Source organism: Ovis canadensis, chromosome 2 (genome assembly GCF_042477335.2).
Source record: "Ovis canadensis isolate MfBH-ARS-UI-01 breed Bighorn chromosome 2, ARS-UI_OviCan_v2, whole genome shotgun sequence".
Classification (NCBI taxonomy): Eukaryota; Metazoa; Chordata; class Mammalia; order Artiodactyla; family Bovidae; genus Ovis; species Ovis canadensis.
Genome location: NC_091246.1, coordinates 123,179,762 through 123,206,663, shown reverse-complemented (window position 1 = coordinate 123,206,663; position 26,902 = coordinate 123,179,762). Strand labels below are relative to the sequence as shown.

The following is a 26,902-nucleotide window of genomic DNA, read 5'->3' as shown; positions in this document are numbered from 1 at the left end:
TCCTGCGCAGGTATAGGGGAACCCAGGCTGAGGGGCCAGGCAGGCTCAAGGTTGGAACTCTGGCTCTGCCACTTAAGAATATGTCTCTGAGGCTCAGGCACCTCATCTTTAAATTGGAGCTAAGTACCCCATCCAAGTAGAGCTGTTGTAAAGATTAAAGGAGAAACAGCAGGTCCAGCAGAAATACTGAGCAAATGGAAGGAATGTCGTTGCCCAAACTGCTGGGTGGTCCTTGGCCCCATTAGCAGTTGCCTCGGTGGCCCTCCATGTTTCCAAGTGGGTGACTGCCTGCTGGTAGGCTTGCCAGATCGGAGGGTATGCATCTAGTCCCAGACGCTCCTGGTTCCAGGTGGAGGGGGCTCCTCTAGGGTGCCAGCCATGGCTGAGCCCCATACCCTTGTGCAAAGCACTGTGACCAAACTCCTCTCCAAATAGCTATCTCTGGAGGATGCAGAGACTAAATTGATTACAGTATTTTCTGAGTCTAGGGAATGTACTTCTTCCTTCCACTAGTGCGGGAGGCATAATGGTGCCCCTGCTGGAAGGACCCAGGGGCTGTGGTCACCCCAACACTGGCAAGGTCAGGAGGAAACCGCGTTCTCTGGGATCACTGTTTGGGGGCATTTAACAATATTTTAAATGTGGCATATGCAAAAAATTTTTCTATTCCTCATACTTTGCATATCCTGAAAACAAGGGAAATATTTGCTCTTCTTATGGATGTCCCAGTTTGTATGTGATGGACTTTTATCTCCTTGGAAACACTTCCAGGGCTTTCAGCGACTTCAAACAAATGTCGCTCTTCAGAATAGAATTTTCGTGAAACCAAGTGTTCGCTTCGTTCTCCTACATTTGGGGACAGCGGCAGAGGTGGTGGCGGGTGGTTGGGAAGGGGGCGGCCCGTGCTATCAGCCCCTTGCCTCTGCACCCGCAGCTCTTCGACCGGGAGCTGTGCATCCAGCAGCTGCGCTACTCGGGGATGATGGAGACGGTGCACATCCGCAAATCCGGCTTCCCCATCCGCTACTCCTTCGAGGAGTTCTCACAGAGGTTCCGCGTCCTGCTGCCCAGTGCCGTGCGCACGGAGGTTTGTGTCCCCGCAGCCTGGCTGCAGGCCCCAAGACGCGGCGTGCGCATCCTGAAAACCCGGGCGCCTCTGGGCGCCCCCAACCTCCCAGTTCCAAGAGGGCTCAGGGCCCCTTCTTGATGCCCAGGGGCTGAAGCTTTGAAATGACCCCTGTTCCTGCTTCCCTTTTCTGGAGGAGGTTAGCGGCTGAATATGTTGCTTCTAGGAGCAACCAAAGTTTAAAGCAAATACCCACTTTTAGGGCAGAATGTCACAGGTGATGTGTGGCCAGGGAGCAGGAGGTCCTTCCTATCCTTCCCTCAAACAGCCATCCTAAAGTTTGGACTGCCCGCGTCCAAGGGCCACACAGACCCCACGTCCTTGGCAGCACTGTGGTCTCGTAATCCTCTGGACCCCATCCTTGATCCAGGGTGCCGGGTGATTGTGCCCTGGCCCAGCAGCCCCTGTGGGAGCAGAAAGACCCCGATCCCTAACAAGCCCCTGAGGAGGGACCTCAGCCTCCTGCGTGATTCCACCGAGCCACTCCTGTTTCCTCCTGGCAGCTCCGGAACAAGTTTCGCCAAATGACCGTGTGCATCGCCGAAAGGTGGCTGGGAACAGATAAAGAATGGAAGATGGGAAAGACCAAGATCTTCCTGAAGGTGAGAGCCTGAAGCCTGTGTGGCTGGTCTGGTGCTCGTGGGTGCCTGCTCCATGCCTAGCCCCTGCCCTCAAGGAGCCCTGGTCGTAGAAAGCCATGCTAGGGGAAAGGGAGGCAGGGAGTCACCGAAAGGGCCCAGCCCAGCCTGCAAAAGCCTGGGCGGCTTCTTAGGAGAGGACGTGTAGGACAAGATGTAAGGAGACAGAGGGGCTGCCTCTAAGCTACCGAGCAAGAGCAAAAAGAACCTGAGGGATGTCTTCCACTGTTCCCCCTGGCCGCCCCTTCTCCCACCCCCCCATCAAGGGGGCCTGGGAATGTCACCACTCAGGGATGAATACAGTCCATCACCTCACACTGTGAATTCTCTGCAAAGGCTGGGGAAACATGTTAATATTGAAACAAGCATGTGTCTGTATTACAGCTGAATGCGTGTTTCACATGATTTTTAGGAAATAAAATACAGCTTTGGGGACAGTTTTTGCCCCCCTCTTGGGTTCTCCAGAGCAGAAACGAAAATTTCCAGGTTGAATTAACAAGAAGAAAGAGCTAAAATGAGAAGTTCTTGGCTTGAGGGGCTGGGCTGCGGCTCTGGGCTCGGAGCCACATGTGGCAACTTAAAAGCAGGTCTTTCAACCCCTGCCTGCTTCTCCCGGGAAGAGTCTGAGAGTTCCTGACTTCTGGAGACAGAGCCCTGGCTGCAGGTAGGGGCTTGGGGGTGAGGCAGGGCAGTTATGCGATGAGAACTCTTCTGTTCCAGGAAAACCAGGACACCCTGTTGGAGGTACAGAGGAGCCAGGCCCTGGACGAGGCTGCCATCAGAATCCAGAGAGTCCTGCGGGGCTACAAACACAGGTGCAGGCCCTGCCCCAAGCCCCTCCCCACCCACAGATCCACACGCCCTGTCCCCTGGGCAGGCCTGTACCCCTTAAACCAGGGTCACGTGTTCCCTCTGGTCTCTCTCCGGGGGTGACTGAGGCAGAAGAGCTTTTGCAAGCTGCTGACCAGAGATAATGCCGTCTGTGCTGGCAGAGAATTGCTAATACACAATCTGAATGTTAGGGGTGAAGGGCAGAATCTACCCGTGTGGTCTCGACTGAGTTTTGACTCTACTTCAGTTATCTTAGAAAACATGTGCATTTGGGTTTATGAGGTGGTGGGTTTGGAGGGAAGAAAAGAACCATCTTTGACTCAGTTCCCTGGTCAATAAATAGGTAACACGTGAATTTCAGCCCAGGTTCAGCAAATCAGCCATATTACTGCCTCCCTTACCCTCACCATGTCCAGTGAAAGTGAAAGTCGCTCAGTCGTGTCCCACTCTTTGCGACCCCATGGACTACACAGTCCATGCAGTTCTCCAGGCCAGAATACTGGAGTGGGTAGCTGTTCCATTCTCCAAGGGACCTTCCCAACCCAGGGATCAAACCCAGGTCTCCCACATTGCAGGCGGATTATTTACCAGCTGAGCCATGAGGAAAGCCCAAGAATACTGGAGTGGGCAGCCTATCCCCTCTCCAGGGGACTCTCACCATGTTCAGAGGACTCTGCAGACACCATGATGGTGTTCCCTGCTGTCCCACTGGCCCGTTATCAACCACAGGAAGGCCTGGAAACCCAGACAGGACAAAATAGGAGAAAGTGGCTGAGGGCACCTGTAAGAAGGGTCATGAGGCAGGGCAGTGTGGCTTGGAAGGCCATACAGGTGCAGAAGTCCCCAGTGGTCTCCAGTGACATTGTGGGGGATGGACTCATTACTGCCCATCAAGGATGACTTCCTGCTCAGCCTTCTCTGACACAATACAGGTGAGGGTGGGAATCTAGGCTTTCCATTGGGCGTTTTCTGGTGCAGCTGGGGGTGAGAACCACAGTTGTTTAAGTGGTGTTTCACTGCAGTAGACTGGTTATCATCTAAAAGTTTTGTGTCTTGCTAAACTGTCCCTTTTCTGGTCTTTTTACTGGAGAGAGAAGGCTTTTCTTGGGTTTTTTTTTCGATCTGTCCCTGTTGTCATTTCTGGATTTTCTACTTCTTTAGCTCCTAGTCTGGGGTTCATGAGACAAAAAGAAGCTCAGAGAAGTTACCACTGTCTGAGATCCTTAGCTTGTCTTCCTTCTCATCCTCCATCTTTCAGGGTCTTCTTCATATTTGTTTTATGTATAATGTCTAAGTGTTTTTAGTCATAGTTAGCAGGAGAGGTAAGGAAAAGTATATTTACTCCAGCTACCCAGAAGTGACCACAATTGATAATTGCAGTGTTATTGCTGTTCTGGCCAATGCAATTAGACAAGAAATTCTTTTAAAAGATAGAAATAGAAATCAGGGTTTTCAACTTCAGTACTATTGGTATTTTTTTTAAATTTATCTACTTGTTTCTGGCTGTGCTGGATCTTCACTGCTACACACACTTTCTCTAGTTGTGGTGAGCAGGGGCTGCTCTCTGGGTGCAGTGTACGGGTTTCTCATCGCACCGCCTTTTCTTGTTGTGGGACATGGGCTCTAGGGTGTGTGAGCTTCAATAGCTGTAGTTTGCCGGCTCCAGGACGCAGCCTCAGTAGTTGTGGTGCATGGGCATAGTTGCCCCTCAGCATGTGGAATCTTCCCAGACCAGGGATTGGATTGATGTCCCCTGCATTGCAAGGTGGATTCTTAACCACTGGAACCCCCAGGAAGTCCCACTATTGACATTTTGCTTGGATAACTTTTCGTTAGAGACGGCTATCCTGGGCATTGTGGGATGTTTAGCAGCATCTAAACTCTACTTACTAAGATGCCAGTAGCATGCTCCTCCACAACGCCCCAGTCATGGCAATCAAAAATGTGTCTAGACATTGCCAAATGTGCCTGGGGAGCAGAATCACCCCCAGCTGAGGACCACTGGTACGTTAGAAAAGAGACAAAATTTTCTTTAGACTATTTGGTTGTCTACTTTGGCCTAATATTAGAATCATCATGTAAGTGTGTGTGTGCATGCATTAAAAATATTATATGTGCAGACATACATTCTTTGCCTATCAACAAAGATTTTCACTTAATTGGACTGGGCGGCACCCAGACATCAATAAATATTGAAGTTCTCCAGAGACTTTTTTCTTGTTTTTTGTTTGTTTGTTTTTGTCTCCCAGTTTTATTAAGGTATAATTAACATACAATACCATATAAGTTTAAGGTGTACCACATAATAGGGAGGCCTGGAGTGCTGCAGTCCATGGGGTCGCAAAGAGTCAGACATGACTGAGCAACTGAACAACTTAATGATGTGACTTATATCATGAAACAGTTACCACAGTAAGATTGTTGTTGTTTACTCACCAAGTCACGTCCAACTCTTTTACAACCCCATGGACTGCCAGGTTCCTCTGTCTATGGGATTTCCCAGGCAAGAATCCTGGAGTGGGTTGCCATTTTCTTCTCCAGGGGATCTTTCCAACCCAGAGACTGAACCCACATCTCCTGCATTGACAGGCAGGTTCTTTACCACTGGGCCACCAGAGTTATTATTATATCCATCTTCTCATATAGATACAAAAACAAAAGACCTTTTTTTCCTTTTGATGAGAACCCTTCTTGGATTTGCTCTAACAACTCTCACGTGTTCCTTAGAGCAGCGTCCACTCTGCTCGCCACGTGCATTTCATCCCCAGCACTTAGTTATAACTGGAAGTTTGCACATTTTGATCACATTCATCTAAATCCCCCTGCCCCTACTCCCTGAGGGTGATTTTTAATATGATTGAAATCTACTGTTCTAAACCTAAGAAAATACCCTGAAAAATTATTAGAAGTGATAAGAAAACTCAGTTAAGTGTGGGAAGGAAGATACAGCCGTATGCACCTCTGACTCTCCAGAAGCCGGGTTTCAGATCACCCCTCCATGTTCAGCCCACTTCCCTCTCTGTTGGAGGAGGGCGTGGCAACCCACTCCAGTATTCTTGCCTGGAGGAAACCATGGAGAGAGGAGCCTGGCAGGCTCCAGTCCATAGGGTGGCACAGAGTCGGACACGACTGAAGTGACTGAGCACTTGCACGTCCTCCCTGTGGAGGGAGCAGTTAGATGGCACTTGCCAGGTTGCCAGCGCCTGGGTGCTGCCCTCTGGTTTGACCTGTCCCCAGAGAGGAGCTCTGGCACCAAGATTTCTGACCTGATTTCAGCAGACTCCTGGGCTAGTGGCCAGAGGACGGGGCAAGGAAGAAAAAGTTGGAAACTGGCTTTATACCTTCATAGATCTTTGGGGTTAATGAGGAAATTATTCCTCCTCATTCTAAAAAGTGGACTGTCCTCGGGAATTCCCTGGCAGTTGCAGGGGTTAGAGCTCCACACTGCCACTGCAGGGGCACAGGTTTGATCCCTAGTCAGGGAACTAAGATCCCACATGTTACTTAGCATGGTAAAAATAAATAAATGAAAGATACAAGATAAATTTAATAAATAAAAAACAGAAACTAGACTGTCCTCACTCACAGATTTATTTGTTGGCAGTAGATTTTTTGTTCCTAACCTGTCTTTCAGCCTATAAAGTCTTCTGGGAAAGAAATACCATGTGGATTCATTTTTACCTGAATTTTGTTTTCTCTCTTCCCTTCAAAATCCATCCCCTCCCCATCCCCTGCACCCGAGGCTTTTAAAATGCCTGTGGTTGTTACCACTGACTTGGATTTCCCCTTCTAGGAAGGAGTTTCTAAGGCAGAGGCAGGCAGCTGTGACCCTCCAGGCCTGGTGGAGAGGCCACTACAACCAGCGGAACTTCAAGCTGGTAAGAGAACTCACACGGGAGGTGGAACCTGCAGGGGCAGGGGGCACCTGTCTGGTTAGAAACCGACATCGACGTTTGTTTGTGAGTGTGAGACATTTGTTTACGACTGTGCATGCTGGGGCAAGGAGCATTGCCAGTCACACACCTCAGCACCCCACGCTCTTCTTAGCGGTGTCAGGCCACATGTTTGTGGGCTTCAAGTGTTCTCCTGCAGGATCTGAGGTATCTCCGGAGCTAGAATGAGATGTCCTGCTCTGAAATGAGATGGTGGCTGGTTTTTTCCCCCCCAGTTTGCAGGCAGCAATAGAAGTTAATGGATTGATTATTCTCTGTTTCAAGCATTTCTTCCAAAATTTTCCTTGACCACAGGCACTGCTAATGAGTGTCTGGTAAGCAAACGAACCAGAGGCACCTTTAACACGCCTGCTGGGCTTCCTTGACTGCTTGCCTTGCTCATGGCCATGACTGTGGCTGGAACATGCAGATGGAAAGGCTACATGGGGCCTGTTGCTCTATGTGCATCGTTTTATTTATTATTAAACCGACACTATATGTCATGGATCTGAGACATAAAGAAATTAAGTCACTTTCCCAAGAGCATGCAGTGTGTAGGCAGCAGAGCTGGAGCTGAGATGCAGGTCTGTGTGACTTGATGGTTGTAAAGTGAAGCATGACCCCACACAGACAGCACGCACCAGGATTGGTCTTTGAAAAGCCAATAGAAGTCGGCCCAGAGGCTCAGAGACCTCTGTGGCCCAGAGTGTGTTTGCAGCATAGAAGTGGGTACTCATAATTTATTATTTCCTCTTTATTTTCAAGCTCCTTGTGAGGGAGTTGCTTGATGGAGCAGGCCAAAGGCCTTCACCAGGTCACAGCCCCACATGAGCTGACTGTACTTGGCTGCAGGTGTGAAAAGCAGGACCTCTGCAATCCTGCCACCCATGTGACTTCCAGGTCTCTGTCACTAGGCCCAGGTCTCTGTCACTAGGCATCAGAAGGGAGAAGGCAATGGCAACCCACTCCAGTACTCTTGCCTGGAGAATCCCAGGGACAAGGCAACCTGGTGGGCTGCAGTCCACAGGGTCGCTAAGAGTCGGACATGACTGAAATGACTTAGCAGTAGCAGCAGCCGTCAGAAGACCATTCTATCATTTATGCCATGTAAAAGTACTTCTTTAGCACCAATATCATTCCAGGCTCTAACTGCTTTACAAGTATAAGTCACTTAATCTGCTTGTGCTCACAGGTGTGCAAAACTTTAGCACTAGCACTTTGCCAAAAAGCATGTAACTGTAAAGCTAATTTGCGGGAACACCTTGCCTCTCACTCTCTGTCCCCTCGGGAAGCCTTTTTCTGCTCTGTGCCCTGCCAGTCCCAGGCCCCTCTGAAGGTGTACACCCTTCTTGCCTCCACAGATCCTCCTGGGTTTTGAGCGTCTGCAGGCAATTGCCCGGAGCCATCTGCTGGCAAAGCAGTACCAGGCGCTGCGGCAGAGGATGGTCAAGCTGCAGGCCCTCTGCAGGGGCTACCTGGTGCGCCAGCAAGTCCAGGCCAAGAGGAGGGCTGTGGTGGTCATCCAGGCGCATGCCAGGGGCATGGCTGCTCGACGGAACTTCCGGCAGCAGAAAGCCACTGTAGGTGGTCACTGCCCTCTCGGGCAGGTGGGGATGGCTGGGCCCAGATAAGGGAGGGCAGGCAGAAGGAGTGGGCAGCAACATAAGACCATCATCAGACACTCCTGACCCCCTCTGGGTCCCAAGTTACCAGTGTAGTGGGCACACCCAGCTCATACCCTGGGCGCTGAGGGTGCAGCATGGGAGATGGATTATCTCCATCTTATACCTGGAATCTGAACTCAAGTCCTTTGGTCCCCTTCCTTTAGCTTTGGGGATGATTTCTCAGCAGCACTGATCAGTCCCAGGAAGGCTCAGGAAACCAGGGTCAGCTGAGCTATGGGAGGCCACAGTTCCATGGAGGAGGGTGGAGGTGCCTGGTTCCTGGGCGGGTCTGATAGCTTAGGGCAGAGAAAAACCAAGAGTAGCCTTCAAGAGAGTCTGGGCAGGAGAGACGGGAGGCCAGGGGGCAAACAAATGTCACTGAGATGTGTATCCCTGCATTGTGAAATTTCACCCCGGGTGGTCCCATTCCCTCCATCCAGAGAGGACCCAAGATTCAATCTCACTCCTCAGAACTCACTCATTGGCAATGGTGATAAAGAAGGGGGCTAGAGTGAAATTCTCTCCTGCTCCATAGACAATACGGGTCCCCTGAGCACAGAACCGGTGCAGTGGCCAGAGTGAGACAGAGTGCTGAGCCTCAGACACATCAGCAGATGCTCCTACACCTACATGGCCCTGGATGAGCACCAGATCAGGCGGGCCAGGACCCTCTCCCAGGGGAGCCTCTTTGCTTTTAGTGAAGGGACCATGTGGGCCTGAGTGGGTTTTGCAGCTAGGTTCTGTGGGGTTTAGTGTGGTCCCATGTGGGGACAAGCAAGCATCTCCCTTCCTTACATCTTCTCTGAAACAGGAAGCCCAGGCTGGTGGATCTCCAGTCCCTCTAGCTATTGAAAACTAGGGTATTAAAGGGATATTGATTTTGACAAATATGGCAGCAGAAGGTTTAATCAGCCTCGTGAGGGGCTTGCCGCAGCTGGGCTGGTGGCAACTGCGGCCCCACGGGGTGTCTGTGCAGGTGCCTCTGGTCATCCCAGCGGAAGAGCAGAAGAGCCCAAGCGCTGTGCCCAAAAGGAAGCGTAAGTCCATCTACGACACCATCACCGACACAGAGATGGTGGAGCAGGTGTTTGGTTTCCTGCCTTCCCTGACTGGTGGGCAGGATGGCCCGGCCACACCGCACATTGAGGTAAGATGGGCCCTGCCAGCCCAGCGTCGGGTCCTGTGGGGTGCCTGCCCAGTTCCAGCCTTCAGCCAACCTCTAGGCTTTACTGAAAAGACACGACCTGGCTCAGGGAGTGAGTTCTGTGGTCGTGGGCGAAGATGCAGAGAAGAGAGGAGTGAAGGTCTCTGCGGTCAGCCCCTTTTAAGTTAAGGAGGTGTCTTAGCTACAAGTCTTCCTAGAGCCTTTACTGTGCAAATGTTCTCGGGCTTTCAACTGGGCAGTGTTTCCCACCGGTATTTGGCCTCCGTCACACAGCATCTCATTGGCTGCTGCTCTGCAGAATGGAACCTGCGGGGCTGGGGGTGAGGCGCAGAGCAGGAGGACTGGGTAGAGAGGACAGCTCCAGGGCTGTCCTGCTGACTCTCACTGCATCCCTCCAGGAGCTCATGCCTGCTCCCCCAAGCTCCACCCACCCACAAACCGACTGTGCTCTGGGGGCAGCTGGGCACACCTCCCCTGGAAGGGCACCTAAGGGAGGCAGGCAGGAGGCAGCAGGGAGTGGGGGTGTCTGGGCCCACGCAAGGCCCACCCAGCAAGTGGCAGCCCACCAGGAACACACTGAGGGTGTGAGCGGGGGCAGTCCCCAACACAAGGGGGAGTGGGTCATCCTGCACCCTGTCACTAACCAGGCAGGCCCTTCTTAGGGCTCCCTGGCCCCCAAGATGCGCACACTGGCAGGTCACATCTGAGAGGAGAGTGGACCCTTGTCTCTGTCCCAGGATCCGGAAGAGATGAGCCAGAAGCTGCCTGAGGTTGACCTAGACACGGTCCCCACGATGGAGGAGCCTGAGGATGACCTGGCCAAGTACACCTTCCCCAAGTTTGCCGTGACCTACTTCCAGAAATCGGCCAGCCACACGCACATCCGGCGGCCCCTCCGATACCCTCTGCTCTACCATGAGGATGACGCTGACTGCTCGGTGCCTGGTTCCGTGCTTTCTCGTGGCTCAGGCCTCCCGCTGGCTCCGAGGGAACAGGAAAGGGGCAGGATGCCGTGGGCTCTATGCTGCATGGAGCTGGTTCCAAGCGGGGGCTCTGTCTCCGTTTTCCCAGGCTGCCCTGGCTGTGTGGAGCATCATCCTGCGGTTCATGGGCGACCTTCCGGAGCCAGTGCTCTTCACCAGGAGCATCCTGCATGGAGGCTCGGTGATGGGGCAGATCCACGATGCCCTGGGCAAGGACAGCAGCAGCCAGCCTCCACAACACAGCAGATCAGCACAGGTGCGCCATGAGGGCGGTGCCAAGGGGAGACGCCCTCCCAGCGTCCCCAGGCCCAGGGCCTGGAGAAGCTGGGCCAGAAAGGGGAGGCACAGTGTGGAGTGAGCATCACCCGCAGCACCTACGGACCCCTAGGGTTTTCAGTCTTGAATTGCACTCGGGAACTCATGAGTCAGGCATTATATCCAGGACTTTGTGAATTATACAGTCATTATTGGAGAAGGTCCTTCGGGCGCTGAACACTGGGTTTGACTTAGTCAGACTTGGTACTTAGTCACTCAGCTGTGTCTGACCCCTTGAGACACCATGGACTGTAGCCTGTCAGGTTCCTCTGTCCATGGGATTCTCCAGGTAAGAATACTGGAGTGGATAAGCATTCCCTTCCCCAGGGGATCTTCCCAGCTCAGGGATCGAACCCAGGTCTCCTGCATTGCAGGCAGATTCTTTACTGTCTGATCCCACAGGGAAGCCCTTCAGGATTCAGATGCATAGACTAGTAATAATAACAACAAATGTTGTTACCGACTGTCAATACGGTATATGCCAGCTGCTTCTCTTCAGTTAATTTCCAGAGGAGCCATCCCTACAAAGTAGGATTATTAAATTTACTGTAGCTACAGAAACTGAGAAGTTAAGCGACTTGCCCCCAGATCACAGTGAATACATGTTGCACAGCTGGGCTTTGAATGCACTCCGCTGAATTCAAAGACCTAGTTCTGTACCCGTTTCCTACCCTGCCCTCTGATGAAAGGCTGTTACATCCATTTTTGGTCAGAAGCCCTTCCTCGGGCCTCAGTTTCATGATGTCATCTCAGTGGAATTAACCAAGAATAGTTCAAAGGAATGACCCAGCAGGGATAGCCCTTGGGCCACCAGCAACGGGAGCCCCACGACAGCCTGTAATTCTGACACCAGTGCCAATGTATGTGGGTCTTTTCCACCAAAACGTCTCAGCACCAGCTGGGTGTCCTAAAATTCAACTCAGTTTGGATACTCTCTGCCTGGAGATAGTGTCCAATACCACAGATGAAGGGCCCAGTCCTTCTAGATTACCCCCACTTTAATGCAAGTCCAGACTGGTCTTTATTTGCTGACTACCTGGCTTGAATCAGACTTTCTCACACCTCCTCCTTGGGTTTGATTAATTTGCAAGAGCAGCTCAGAGAATTCAGAGTAACATTTTACTCACTAGCCTACTGGTTTATTATGAAGGATACAAGTCACTACAGCCAGATGAAAGAGGCAAGGTATGAAATGCACAGGGCCAGATATGAAAAAGATTAAGAAACTTGCATGCCGTCTCCAGGTACCACTCTCCCCAAATCTCCACGTGTTCACCAGCCTGGAAACTCTCTGACCCCTGTCCTTTCGGGTCTTTACAGAGGCCTCACTTCATTGATATGATTGAATAAATCACTGGCCATTGAGCCAGCTGGGCTCAGTTTCACGCCCTTCCCCCCTCCCCTTGACCACTAGCCATCAGCCCCCATCCTTCAGTTCAATCAGTTCAGTGTCTCAGTCGTGTCTGACTCCAACCCCATGAATCACAGCACACCAGGCCTCCCTGTCCATCACCAACCCTTGGAGCTTACTCAGACTCATGTCCATCGAGTCGGTGATACCATCCAACCATCTCATCCTCTGTCATCCCCTTCTCCTCCTGCCCTCAATCTTTCCCAGCATCAGGGTCTTTTCAAATGAGTCAGTTCTTCGCATCAGATGGCCAAAGTATTGGAGTTTCAGCTTCAGCATCGGTCCTTCCAATGAACACCCAGGACTGAGCTCCTTTAGGATGGACTGATTGGATCTCCTTGCAGTCCAAGGGATTCTCAAGAGTCTTCTCCAACACCACAGTTCAAAAGCATCAATTCTACAGTGCTCAGCTTTCTTTACCGTCCAACTCTCACATCCATACATGACCACTGGAAAAACCAAAGCTTTGCTCCCATCCTTAGGTGCTTTCTAAAAGTCACCTCATTAACATAAAAGGACATCTTTATCACAGGCGATTCCAAGGGTTTTAGGAGTTCTGTGCCAGCAATGGGGACAAAGACCAAGTATCTGTTTCTTATTATAAACTGAAATATCACAGGCCCCCAAACATCAGGTGCTCAGATAGCAGAGCGACTGCGCAGACATCTAAGCGGGTCTGCAGCCTGGGGTCACATGGTCAAATCTGGTCCAGAGGTTGCATGGAAGTTGCCCAAGCTCAAGCCCTGACTCCCTGGCCTCTAGAGACGTGGACTCTGCCTAGTGTAATGTCATCCGTTGCTGTGCAACAAATGAACCCCTAAATCTGATGGTGTGAGACAGCCCACGTTCATTATCTCAGACAGTTTCTGAAGATCAGGAGTGGCTTAGTTCATTAGTTCGGGCTCCAGGTCTCTAACGAAGTTGCAGCCAAACTGTCATTTAAAGCTTGACCGGGGCCAACAAGCTCTGCCTCCGAATGGCTCCCGCAAACAGCTGCTGGTGGGAGACCTCCGCTCTGGCCACCCCGGCCTCTCCACCGGGCTGCCTGATTGTTCTCACAGTTTGCTTCCTCCATGATGAGTGACTTAAGAGAGAACGTAGGAAGGAGGCTTCATTGCCTGCGTGCCATCGTGGGTGAGAATGTCAGGAAGCAAGGGTCCCTGAGGGTCACCTTGGAGGCTGGCCACCACTCAGGGAGGGGACATCGAGAGGTGGCTGAGCCGCCGGCACCTCTGGAAGGTGAGCACAGAGACAGATCCCAGTGCTCCTTATTAAGTGTGTGTGCCCCCAAGGAGGGGCAGGGGGCTTAGTGAGCCCTGCCCACCCTCACTCACCAGCTAATGTATTTTCAATTTGGTCCCTGTGTGGCAAACCAGTTTTAGCCCAGCCGGAAGCCACTGCCCACTTTCCGGGTGGCACTAGTGGCAAAGAATCTGCCTGCCAGTGCAGGAGATAGATGCAAGAGGCCCGGGTTGGACCCCTGGGTCGAGAAGATCCCCTAGAGAGGAAATGACACCCCCTCCAGTATTCTCGCCTGGAAAATTCCATGAACAGACAGGTTTGGCAAGCTATATAGTCCATGGGACAGCAAAGAGCTGGACACAGCTGAGCAACTGACCACACAGCACACACACCCAGAAGCCCGTGCCCAGCCTCAGACCTGGCTCATCCCAGCCCAAGCCCAGTCCCACACTGAGCTCTGATTTTGGCAGCAACTTCTCATGACACCGTCAGGACAGGCTGTGACCCCTGCCTACAGAGACCATCGGATGCTGATGGCTGGGAGTGGGCCCGGGCCCCAAAGTCTAGTCTTCTGAGTCTCTAGCAAAACTCTGACCTTGCAGTGGGCAGAGTGTTCATCCACCACATTGTCACAGAGAATGTCACTGTAGCCTGTGGCTGTCCTGGGTGCCTGGGTTCAGGCCCAGCCCACTCGGCTGGTGAGAGGTCCAGACTTTGGAATCGGAGCAGTCCTGAGCCCTCCCGGAGGACCAATGTCTGGCTGAGCGGCTTTTGTCGTTTCTCGCATTCTCTCGCCTGTTTCTTCGCCCAGCAGTGAGGATGGCGGCGCACACCTGTCAGTGTTGCGCGGCTTGGTGGAGATGAGGGAGTACGCACTGCTTTATGAGTCACGCTGGGAAAAGGCTCGGGAGCTAGAGATGAGCCCCGCCCAGGCGGGTCTTGGGTTAGATTTGGAGGTGCTGCCCAGGCTTCACCTTCCCTCAGGAGCTGTCTCCCTCCACAGAAGCTCAGCCGCAGGGACAGAGGGACCAAGGACATCTCCTCCATGAAGCTGAAGCGGTCCTCCTGGGTTACAGGCCAGGTAAGCCCAGAGCCAGGAGACCCAGGCTTGCTCCCAGCTCTGCTGCCCACTGGCCGGCCAGCTGCAGCATTCCAGGCTTTCACCCAGTTTCCTTCTTTGCAAATGGAAGCGATCTTGGTTGTCCTGACTGCTACGTTTGGGTTTCAAGGTGGCCAGCCAGCTGAATATTGGAGAAGAGGCATTTGAAGAGGACAGCCCCCTCTCAGACCGACCCATGTCCAACCTGGAGAAGGTGCAGTTCGTTGTGGGCTACGCCATCTTGCGTCCCAGCCTCAGGTCAGTCCCTACCCCCATCATGCCCCCTGAGAACACAGCCCCTCACTAGCTCTCAGCCCTGGGCCCCATTCCTCACCTGCTCCCCACCCTGGAGCCTGCAGGCTGGCTCTCAGGACAGCAGATCGTACAACCACCAGGGGTTCTCTAATGCTCTGCATTAAAACCCCTGGGTAAAACCCAGTTTTAGGAAAACAAACTCATCATGGGTGGTTGATTCGTCTTATAACCAGCTTTCCTGCGAGACCCTGTAAATGGGCAAGTTCCTCATTTGTTCCGTATGTTTTGCTTTCTATACAACTTGCTTTACAGAAATTGTGTTTTTACGCAAATTTTAAGAACTATGTATACTGCTTACAAGGACAGACTACTGTATTTCAGGGGTTCACATATTTTAAGTTATTATTAATATTTTTAACCAAATTCAAGGAATTTTTTTCAAATTTTTTTTTCTCCTTCGCTCTCTCTCTCTTTTCCTTTGAACTCTAATTAAATCTGTAGAAGACTTTTATATTGCCTGTCCCATCCCTAAGGGTCTGTTCATCTGTGCTTTCTTTTTTCCCCTTCTGTTCTTGAGGTTAGATATTTTCTATTAATCTGTCTTCATATTAACTGATTTTTCTTTTGTCTTCCCCAGTCTGCTGTTACACCCATCCAATATTTTTTAAAATTTCAAATATTATATTTTTCAATTCTGGAGTTTGCACTTGACTCTTTTTTTAAAAAAAGTAGTTTCTGTTTTGCCAAGATTTCTTAAACAAGAAATCACTATGAGCATAATGTCCTTTATATCTTTGATCATAGTCATGGTAATTTTAAAACCTTTCCTGATAAATCAATATTTGGTTCATCTTGGGGTCAGTTTCCATTGACTGCCTTTTCTCTTGAGAATAGTCATGTTTTCCTGTCTCCTCATGTGTCTGATACTTGACTATTATTTTCTCAGTGGCCTAGTACTTTTGGGTTGGGGATGATATGTTTGAAGACTCTCAAATCTGTTGCATTCCTTCAAAGGCTTTTCATTGTGGGAGGCAATTAGTTTGGTAGGGTTCAGACTCTGTCTCACTGTGGTAAGCAGCAGCTGGAACCCCTGTGCAGATGTTTTAGCCTTTGCTGCACTGCCTGGAGTCTGCCTCAGACATGTGTAGACCAGGGGTGAGCCAGAGATTTAGGAAGATTTTACATACAAAATATAGGGCTCCTCCCCTCCCCCAGAGCCAGCCCCAGCCTGGCCTCCCAGCGCTCTGTGTCTTTCAGGGACGAAATTTACTGCCAGATCTGCAAGCAGCTCTCCGAGAACTACAAAACAAGCAGCCTGGCCCGGGGCTGGATCCTGCTCGGGCTGTGCCTGGGCTGCTTCCCGCCTTCTGAGAGGTTCCTGAAGGTGGGGAGGGGCAGGGGCAGGAGCTGAGGGCGGGGGCAGCACGGGTGGGCCCAGGGCCCTGCAGCAGATGGAGAAACCCCTGCCCATGGCCTGGTTCTCCTGCAGGCCAGGATGGGCAGCAGCGCCTGGCTTTCTTTGGGCCTCAGTTTCACGTCTATAACAGAGGATGCTCCTCCGGCCCCTAATCAGGATCTGCGGGGCCATCTCACCTGGGCTCCATCACCAAAAGACAGTGAGGTGGCGGATGAAATGGGCATTGAGAAGACAAAAGTGTTTGAGGAATCGGAACCAATGAGAGGCTGGATGCAGCATCTCCCTCTAGGCCTAAGAACTAACAAGAGAGGTGTTTCCAAGTGTTGGAGGCCCCAGGCTTCGCTACTCTAATACACCTTTCGGTTCTGAATATAAAAGTAATATGTAGGGGGGACTTCCCTGGTGATCCAGTAGTTAGCAGTCTGCTCTTCCACTGCAGGGAGCACAGGTTCAATCTCAAGTTGGGGAACTAAGATCCCACATGCCCTGCAGCCAAGAGGGAGAAAAAAGTAATGTGTAGGAAATGTAAAAAGTCTAAATATAAGGTAAAAGTCATCCTCACACCCAGAGGCAACTTGCATTACACTTTCTGACCTTTTGTAGTGTGAGAGAGTCATACTTGTGATCACGCAGAAAACAATCTCACTATCGCTCATGCCTCCAGGGACAGCAGGAAGTCTGAGCACCCTGGCCATCTGCCCTGGGGCAGCCTTGACACCAGTAAATCCTTCCAGGCTGCATCTTCTCAAAGAATCTGAGAGACAAAAAGCTTTTCAACACCTTGTTTCAACATCTCATCAAACGTATTTTGAACATCGGCTCTCCTACAGCTTTCACTTATAAGCATCTTCTCATGTCATAAACTGTCCCCAAATGGCAGCGCTAATGCCACTTGTTAGTGTTCCTAATGCATATTTCACTTTTTGATGGACATTTAGGGTCTATGTTTCAACTGCCCATCACCATAAACACCACTATGATTAAAAACTATATATCTACCTTTACCAAATTATTTTTACCTTTACCAAATTAGGTCAAAGAGTGAACACATTTTAAAATTATGCACTATTTAAAACATATTGACAAATGGCTCCTCAGAAATGCTGTGCAACTGATACTCCTCATAGTGTGACAGCCCCATGTTAATGCACCTTTGCCACCACTATTATCATTTTAGCTTTTTTTCCAGTTTTATTGAGATATTATTGACATATAACATTGTTCAAATGTAGGGTATACAGTGTTGTGATTTTATATAGGTGTATATGTAAAATGATTGCCAAGTAATACATCCATCATCCACAATTACAATTAGTATCATAGCTCCTAGAATCTGGACAGTGAGTAGAAAGCGGCCTCCATTCTAAGTATCTTCATGCCTTCCCCTTCCTCATCCACCAGTATCTGCTGAACTTCATCGGTCAAGGACCAGTCGGCTACGGGCCCTTCTGTGCTGAGCGCCTGAGACGCACCTGTGCCAATGGGGTGCGCGCAGAGCCCCCCTCCTGGCTGGAGCTGCAGGTAGGGGCTGGAGGGGATGGGAGGCAGCCAGTGTGGGGTGGTGGCAGCCCCTGTGACTCCTCCAGCACAGCTCATGGGGCTGCCAACAGGAAGTATGTGCTCTGGGCCCCTCCCCGCTCTTCTGGGCCAGTGGTCCCTGGGAGCCCCAGCTGGGGCTCAGCCTCCCCAGGCCCAGTCCAGGCTTCAAAAGTGCCACCTCCCCCACATCTAAATTGATATTCCTTGGTGGCTCAAACGGTAAAGAATCTGCTGCAATGCAGGAGACCCGGGTTCAATCCCTGGGTCGGGAAGATCCCCTGGAGAAGGGAATGGCTACCCACTCCAGTATACTTGCCTGGAGAATTTTATGGACAGAGGAGCCTGGTGGGTCACAGTCCATGGGGTTGCAAAAAGTCAGACATGACTGAGTAACACTTTCTCTTTCACTTAGGGCCCTTCTAGCTGAAGGGGAAAATCAGTCTTAGTTCCTTAGCTGCATGGTGTGAGTGGCTGCTAACTGTCTAAAGCTTACCCCTCCCAAAGACACTTGCATTTTATATGGTCGTGCAAGGCTGTCTACCTAGGTGGCATTCTTGTGTTGCCTGTGAGTTCTTGCAGGATCCTCAGGAACGGTACTTCAGACACAGGTAGGGTCTGGCGCCCACTATCCCCGTGGCTCCTGGAAGGTACCCATGCTCTGTGCCCTGTGGTGCCCTATACCAGGACACAGAGAGCACCTCCCTCCACACCCTGTCCTGTTCTCGCTCTGCCACCAACATCCGCAGGACTTCCCTCCTCCACCTCATCTACCTGCTCTGCCCAGAAGCCCTGGAGTTGAAAGTGAACTTGCTGCAGCCATCTGGCCTGTGCTCAAGCCCTGCCGTACACAGAGAGTAACAGTGGCTCCCTCTGACCCAAAGCGTTCCAGAGTCCAAGACTCTACACTCCTAGAGCTTTTTGATTTTCTGTGATCCTGAGTCACCCAATCTCGCTAAAGCTCAGGGAACTCATGTTAAAATGGGGCCTTCCAGTACAGGCTGCACCCCATGGGCACGGTGCTTAAACAGCTCTTGCCTTGGCGGGTCCCTCGGTTCAGCAGCCATGTCTGCTGGCCAGGACTTCGTAAACGCCTTGCCGAGCTGGGCAGGGCTTCAGAAGGCCCTGGCCCCAGAACCTGTGGGAATGCGCCCGCAGGGGCAGTGGGTTGGGAAGTTTGCCTGGTGGGCCAGCCTCCCATCGCAGAGTTCCAGGAGCTCCAGCGCAGGCAGCTGAGCCGAGGGGCCTCCTGGGCAGAAGACCTGAGTCTTCGTCCGTTCCCAGGCTGTCAAGTCTAAGAAGCACATCCCGATCCATATCAGCTTGGCGACTGGAGAGAGCCTGACGGTCATGGTGGACTCAGCCTCAACGTCTCGGGAAGTCTGCCTGCACATCGCCAACAAGCAGGGGCTCAGTGACCACCTGGGCTTTTCTCTGCAGGTCGCCGTGTACGACAAGGTACTGGCCAGGGGTCCCATCCACCCCCTGCCTCCGTCACACACGCAGGGCAGTGCCAGCCCTTGTATCACGCCAGCCTAGGCACCACTCACCTTCCCAGCTGCCAAACACAGATGTGAACACAAACTCCCGCTCACAGACGTGCCGCCTAACCAGGCAGCCTGCTCCCTGGCCCAACACTCACACACTCAGCCTAGTATCTCACACACACACACCTGGAAGGTCCCCTGCTGTGCCTACATCCTGCGCCAAGCCCCCCACCCTGGGGAGCTCAGAATCCCACGCATCCATGTGGAGGTCACACCAGTGCTGCCCCATCCTGAACCCCACATCATCGCCCCACCCAGATGCCCTGATTCCCACTCTCAGAACCAGGTATACACACGCCAGTGAATCAAGGCATTCTAACCCAGTCACGTGGGCATGAGCCTCCTGTGAGAGGGGCCGGCAGGGGGAGAGTCTAGGGGTGTTTAGGGGTGAATGACAGGCCACGCCCAATGGGGAGGAGTCTGAAGCGTTCCTGTCCTCTTGATGTCCACACCTCCACGTGGGTATGGCAAAGGCAGGTGTCCCCGGGGGGCTGACACGCAGTGGTCGCTCACCCTTGCCGCCCTGGTTCTGGTCTCAGTTCTGGTCCCTGGGCAACGGGCGTGACCACGTGATGGATGCCTTGGCCCAGTGTGAGCAGCTGGCCCGGGAGAGGGGCGAGAGTGAGCGCCAGGCGCCCTGGCGCCTCTACTTCCGGAAGGAGTTCTTCACCCCGTGGCACGACTCCCAGGAGGACCCGGTCAGCACCCATCTCATTTACCGCCAGATCCTCCACGGAGTCTGGCTTGGCGAGTACCCTTTCGAGAAGGTGAGGGGACCACAGCGCTCGGGGCCCCAAAGACCCACCTCTCAGACAGCCTGGGGAAGGGCCCTGTTCCAGGGCAGGGACTTTGGGACAGAGGGCAGCCGGGCTAGGCACCAGCCATGTCCCTGGGGAGGCCGGGTGGGTCATGGAGGGTAGGAGGCTGAGGGAGGGGAGTGGGCCCGGGATGCATCTGTGAGTACAGGTCCCTGTGGCCCTCTGGGAGCAGCTGTCCCTGCCCAGTAGACTCTATCTCCTCCTCTAGCCACAGGTTCACTCAAGCTTCTGGGGTTTGAGGCATCTGCCACCGGCAGCAAAGCCCACCCCCGCCCCCATCAGCGCTAGGTCCGCCTAGCCTCACCGCAGCAGCTGCTCATGGGGCAGCAGGGCCTGGGGGTCAGGAACACCACCTTGGAGTCCCAGCACTTGAATTCAGGTCCCACCTGTGCCTTTTCCTGGAGGTGTGGCCTTGGAACGTTAGGTCACTTCTCTGAGCCTCTGGCTCTCTCCTGGAAGGTGCAGTCACCAGAGCTTTCTGTGTGGTTGTGAGACTCAGGGTAGGGGAGCTCACGCACCTGACCTCCTTAGGCAATGCTGTGCCTGTTCAGCGGGTGCAGAGCTCCCCAGGCCTGAATCCAGAGGATGAGCTGGGGACTAGAGGCAACTGCGGCAGTCCTGGAGGCCTGCCTGGAGCAGGGCAGTGGGCAGGGAGAGGTGGGGGCAAAGGGGGCGTGGGGTCAGAAGGCAGGCAAATAGATGGCTGGGTAAGGTTTGTCTCCTTGGAAAGAACGGGGTAGCTTGTCCCTGTGGGGCGCCTGGAGCAGGGAACCTTCTGTATGTCAGGCCTGCTAGTGACTTACTCAGGCTCCTGCCCACATGAATCCTAGCAGAGGCTCTGCAGGAACAACTAGGGAGGTCACCTTTGCCCAGTGAGGACTGGGGGAGACAGGGTAAAGGCCTTGTCCACAAGTGAAGGACAGAGAAACCTGATGTCCTGCAGTCCGCGGGGTCACAAAGAGTCCAACACGACTCAGTGACTGAGCCACAGCACTCACCTCACTCAGCAGGGCTGGGGCTCCACCCAGGCCCCAGAGCTCAGTCCCGCACACTCACTGGCTCATGCAGGCTGAACAAGGAGCATACAGACACCTGCCTTATCTTCAAGCTGGGCTGCTGGGAGACTCCGGCCTGCCGACAGGAGCGCAGCCTGTCTTGGGCCCAGTCAGGGCACACAGGGGCTCTGCTGTGTTGGGGGAGGGGCAGGTGCTGCCTAGCAGGTCCTCTGCTGTGGGGGGTGAGAGCTCAGCAGGGGCAAGGCTTCCTGGGGGAGAGTGGGCTCTCACATGCACACCCCACCCCGGCTCCTGTGTGTGTCCCTGGGCTGTGCAGGAGGACGAGCTGGTGGAGCTGCTGGCCCAGCACTGCTACGTGCAGCTGGGTGCCTCGGCCGGGAGCCAGGCCATCCGGGAGCTGCTGCCCAGCTGTGTCCCTTCCAAGCTGTACAGGACCAAGACCCCAGAGAAGTGGGCCAGCCTGGTCACCACCACCTATGCCAAGGTCAGCCTCCCCACAGCCTGTGTACTCTGGCTATGCAGCTCTTTTTGGAGGTGGTGGGCCCCTTGGTATTTAGAGGGGCTGGAGATCCCATTATGAGTCCCGACTCACTGAGGGGATGGAGACTAACCTCCAGTCACCATAGCCCTATGTCTCTAGGTTTAAACAATCTCATTCAGGTTCACCCCCCTCACAAGATGGCATCTTGGCTGGTCTGGGCAGCTCAGTCTTCCACTGGTCTCTACTACAGGGTCAATCTGGGCCCTGGCTTTTGGGTACAAGAAGGCATCCCCAGCCGCTGACCATGAGCACACCCTCTCCCTGGCCCCAGTTCCGCCCTGGGCCTTATTGGTGTCCCCTTGCTGGGCCCTGAATGCCCGGTGCTGGCCTGGACGGCAGGGAGGGCTGCCCTTCCTCTACACCTGCTTGGTCAGCCCACAGCAAGTAAAGGTGGTTCCTGGAGGCTCACAGCCTCTTCCCCAAGAAGACAGCCATCTGACTTGATCCCCCTGCTTCTCTTCCCCTCCCCGCAGGGTTGTCCCAAACCACCCCTCTGTCAGAGCCTCCTTCCTCATAGGGTACTTTGCTCTGCAGTGTGTCCTGAGGGTGCAAAGGCGTCTCTAAGGGCTGGTGGGCTCCGTGCTGCAGCTGCTGCTGCAGAAGAGCTGTGCATGGGGTGAGGGGGTGGAAGGGGGAGGATAAAACCCTCTGGTTAATGCTTTTGTGTGTGTGTTAGTCACGCAGTTTTATCTGACTCTTTAACACCCTATGGACTGTAGCCCTCCAGACTCCTCTGCCTGTGGAATTCTCCAGGCAATAATACTGAAGTGGGTAGCCATTTTCTTCTCCAAGGGATCTTCCCGACCCAGGGATCAAAGCCAGGTCTCCCGCTTTGCAGGCAGATTCTCTACCATCTGAGCCACCAGGGAAGCCTTCCCCGGCTTCAATTACCCTGTGGCACTGGGAGCCAAGAAACAGCAGGACAGGCAGCCAGCAGTTCAAAGGCAGTGCAGTGCTGGTTTGTCGGGTTGACGGCCTGGCTGCAGGAGATGAGCCCCAGGCGCATGGCTCAGACAGCAGGGGTTGCCCGAGTTCAGGGCCGGGCAGGGAGGGTGACCGATGCAGTCTGCACTCCGGGCACAGGAAAGGACGTGATCAGAGTGGGTTTGCAGACAAGGGTCCTGTGCGCGTCTGCAGTGGGGGAATGCAGCTTGCTTTGTCCTGCTCTTCAGGAATCACAGTACACAGCCCTGAGGAAAGGCTCCAAGGAGTCCTGCAGGAGAGAAGCCCAATTGTTTTGCCTAATATTCCTCACACAAGCTTGGCCACAGAAGCTTTGTTCCCCAAGGCGGTCGCTATCATTTCTTGGGGACAATCCTTGAACAGGAATTTGGGGAAGCAAACCTTGAGGATTATTTTTGTTGTTTCCCAGCCCAAGCGGATGTGTTTACAGGGGAGAGGCCATGGACTTTTTAGGACTAGTACGAGGCAGAGGAGACAAGAGATGCACATGAACCCGAATGAACAAGAGTAAGAAGTGGCATCGTCATTTTGGGGAAGGGGAGATGGGGTGAGAGTAAAGAATTAGGAAATTTACACCACTGTTTTTTCCAAAGGGAACCTAAGTTTCACTGATATTTTTTCAGTAAACACTAAAATGTGGACATTACCAAATAAACCAGAAAATAAGACAAACACAAAGAAAAAGGGGAGATCACCAATAGTATCACATCAAAGAGCTCCTCCCTCTTAACACTGCAGTACCTATCCTTCCAGACTGCTTTAGTCTCATGGACACAGCTGACATGTGCATATGATTGGAATGCAAGAAACACACTTTTTAAAAAAAATTAATTTATTTTAATTGGAGGCTAATTACTTAACAATATTGTGGTGGTTTTTGCCATACATTGACATGGATCAGCCATGGGTATACATGTGTCCCCCATCCTGAACCCCCTCTCACCTCCCTCCCCATCCCATCCCTCTGGGTCATCCCAGTGCACCGGCTTTGAGTGCCCTGTTTCATGCATTGAACCTGGACTGGCAATCTGTTTCACATATGCGTGATTCAGTGCTATTCTCCCAAATCATCCCACCCTCGCCCCCTCCCACAGAGTCCAAAAGACTGTTCTTTATGTCTGTGTCTCTTTTGCTGTCTCACGTATAGGGTCCTCATTACCATCTTTCTAAATTCTGTATATATGCATTAAAATACTGTATTGGTGGTTTTTTTTTTTTTCTGACTTACTTCACTCTGTATAATCGGCTCCAGTTTCATCCACCTCATTAGAACTGATTCAAATGTATTCTTTTTAATGGCTGAGTAACACTCCATTGTGTGTATGTACCACAGCTTTCTTATCCATTCGTCTGCTGATGGACATCTAGGTTGCTTCCATGTCCCAGCTATTGTAAACAGTGCTGTAATGAACATTGGGGTACATGTGTCTCTTTCAGTTCTGGTTTCCTTGGTGTGTTTGCCCAGCTGTGGGATTGCTGGGTCGTATGACAGTTCTATTTCCAGTTTTTTAAGGAATCTCCACACTGTTCTCCATAGTGGCTGTACTAGCTTGCATTCGCACCAACAGTGTAAGAGGGTTCCCTTTTCTGCGCACCCTTTCCAGCATTTATTGTTTGTAGACTTTTTGATAGCAGCCATTCTGACCGGCGTGAGATGATATGTCATTGTGGTTTTGATTTGCATTTCTCTGATAGTGAGTGATGTTGAACATCTTTTCATCTTAGCCATCTGTATGTCTTCCTTGGAGAAATGTCTGTTTAGTTCTTTGGCCCATTTTTTGTTTGGGTCATTTATTTTTCTGATGTTGAGCTTCATGAGCTGCTTGTATATTTTTGAGATTAATTCTTGGTCAGTTGCTTCATTTGCTATTATTTTCTTCCATTCTGAAGCCTGTCTTTTCAAATTGCTTATAGTTTCTTTCATTGTGCAAAAGCTTTTGAGTTTAATTAGGTCCCATTTGTTTATTTTTGCTTTTATCTCCATTACTCTGGGAGGTGGATCATAGAGGACCTTGCTGTGATTTATGTTAGAGAGTGTTCTGCCTATGTTTTTCTCTAGGAGTTTTATAGTTCCTGGTCTTAAATTTAGATCTTTAATCCATTTTGAGTTTATTTTTGTGTATGGTGTTAGAAAGTGTTCTAGTTTCATTCTTTTGCAGGTGGTTGACCGGTTTTCCCAGCATCACTTGTTAAAGAGATTGTCTTTTCTCCATTGTATATTCTTGCCTCCTTTGTCAAAGATAAGGTGTCCATAAGTGCATGGATTCATCTCTGGGCTTTCTATTTTGTTCTACTGATCTATATTGCGGTCTTTGTGCCAGTACCATATTGTCTTGATGACTGTAGCTTGGTAGTAGAGCCTGAAGTCAGGCAGGTTGATTCCTCCAGTTCCATTCTTCTTTCTCAAGATTGCTTTGGCTATTTGAGGTTTTTTGTCTTTCTATACAAATTATGAAATTATTTGTTCTAGTTCTGTGAAAAATACTGTTGGTAGCTTGATAGGGATTGCATTGAATCTGTAGATTGCTTTGGGTAGTATACTCATTTTCACTATATATGAATATGGTATTTCTCCATCTGTTTGTGAACTCTTTGATTTCTTTCATCAGTGTTTTATAGTTTTCTATATATAAGTCTTTTGTTTCTTTAGGTAAATTTATTCCTAAGTATTTTATTATTTGCATTGCAATGGTGAAAGGATTATTTCCTTAATTTCTCTTTTTCTTTTCTCATTGTTAGGAAACACACCTTTTTAAAAAATTAAAGTGGAATCATCATTAGACAGCTTTCAACCTGCTTCTTCACTTTGCATAATAGTTTGGGCCCTTATTTCTGTGTCACTAAATACCAATCTGTTTCTAAGGGCTGAAGAGTACCGTATTCATGAGCTACAATTCATTCACTGGTGAATTTCAAGGTCATGTCCCACTTTCACTGTTAAAATGATGAAGTGAATCTCTTTGTAGATAAAACTTTTATATGCTTGATGGTTATTTCGTCAAGATCAATTTCTTGAAAAGGGATTTCAGAGTACAAATGTTGGGTTTCCCAGGTGGTGCCCGTGGTAAAGAACCTGCCTGCCAATGCAGGAGACGTAAGAGACAGGGCTTCAGCCCCTGGGTCGGGAAGATCCCCTGGAGGAGGGCATGGCAGTCCACTCCAGTATTCTTGCCTGGAGAATTCCATGGACAGAGGAGCCTGGTAGGCTACAGTCCATAGGGCCACAAAGAGTCAGACATGGCTAAAGTGAATGAGCACGCATGAATGTTCTAAAATCCCTGATATGTGTTTCAAAGTGCCAGATCTCGGGATGTGTCCATTTACATCCCCTGATTCAGTATATGAATGTTACCCAACCACCTTTTAAGGAAGGAACAAGAGAAACAACATTTTATCCAACAAACCATAACAGGAAAGCTCAACTGGATGTTACGGCCGCGATATTACAGTTGGATGTTACAGATCTGTGAAGATGGGAAGAGGAAAGGGTGAAGGTCAGATAGAGCCAAGGGTGAGGGAGGGAGGAAGGTGAGACAGGACTGGGGAGGGGGATTGAGATGAAGGTCCCTGAGAGACGCCTTCCAAATGTGTAGAAGAGAGGCAGAGCGGAGCACCACCAACACAGAGACAGACACCAACGCGGGCCTCGAGCACGGAGCAACATGTAGCCACAGGAGGCCGGTGCTGGTGAGAGCCAGTCTGAGCCCGCAGACAGGGGCTGCAGACAGGGGCCCACAGACACCTGCACGTGCCCCTCATTGTCTTCCAGGCTCAGGCAGCGAGCAGCAGCCTGGCCCTCCGGCCCTCGGGAGCTCTGATTCTAAAGTGGGGATCAGAAGCACCAGTGATGGGCCCTCCCCAGCCCACCAGAGTCCCTCACCTGACTCTCACTGACACTGGCCTGGCTTTAGGTGGCAATTTCACAGAATGATCCAGCAAATGAGTTCCCTGGGCACTGGGTGAGGAGTTAGCTGGGGGGTAAGTGATGGAGGTGACTCATCATTGCAACCTCCGTGCAGGCTCCCTATACCCAGAAGCAGGCCAGGCCACTGACCGTGCAGGAGCAGGTGGTGGACACTGCCTGCCTGAAGTGGCCACTGCTCTTCTCCCGGCTCTTTGAAGTCACCACACTCTCAGGTAATGGTGTCTGATGTATAAGAGGGTGCCAGTGGGCCCCCACCCTGGACCAGCCCTGGCTTCACACCCCTCTCTCCTTCTGCCAGGCCCCCGACTGCCCAAGACTCAGCTGATCTTGGCTGTTAACTGGAAGGGGCTGTACTTCCTGGACCAGAAGGAGAAGGTGCTCCTAGAACTTTCTTTCCTCGAGGTCATGAGTCTTATCACCAACAGGTGGGTGCTCCGAGGGAAGCCCCAAACCTGCCTCTCCCCACAACCTCAGTCCT

The 26,902-nt window shown here is 51.6% G+C and overlaps 1 protein-coding gene across 1 annotated transcript in view; it reads left to right on the top strand.

The window, feature by feature from the left end:
• The window catches only part of MYO7B (myosin VIIB), a 97,419-nt gene that overhangs the window by 60,461 nt on the left and 10,056 nt on the right, over positions 1-26,902 (top strand). The window contains exons 17-33 of the mRNA XM_069576870.1: positions 935-1,087; positions 1,630-1,728; positions 2,485-2,579; positions 6,389-6,473; positions 7,889-8,107; positions 9,168-9,338; positions 10,094-10,294; positions 10,428-10,595; positions 14,311-14,388; positions 14,537-14,664; positions 15,919-16,045; positions 17,480-17,599; positions 18,899-19,072; positions 19,701-19,928; positions 21,312-21,479; positions 26,519-26,636; positions 26,723-26,849. Coding sequence (XP_069432971.1) covers positions 935-1,087; positions 1,630-1,728; positions 2,485-2,579; positions 6,389-6,473; positions 7,889-8,107; positions 9,168-9,338; positions 10,094-10,294; positions 10,428-10,595; positions 14,311-14,388; positions 14,537-14,664; positions 15,919-16,045; positions 17,480-17,599; positions 18,899-19,072; positions 19,701-19,928; positions 21,312-21,479; positions 26,519-26,636; positions 26,723-26,849 — 2,459 coding nt within the window. The remainder of the gene's footprint in view (positions 1-934; positions 1,088-1,629; positions 1,729-2,484; positions 2,580-6,388; positions 6,474-7,888; positions 8,108-9,167; positions 9,339-10,093; positions 10,295-10,427; positions 10,596-14,310; positions 14,389-14,536; positions 14,665-15,918; positions 16,046-17,479; positions 17,600-18,898; positions 19,073-19,700; positions 19,929-21,311; positions 21,480-26,518; positions 26,637-26,722; positions 26,850-26,902) is intronic.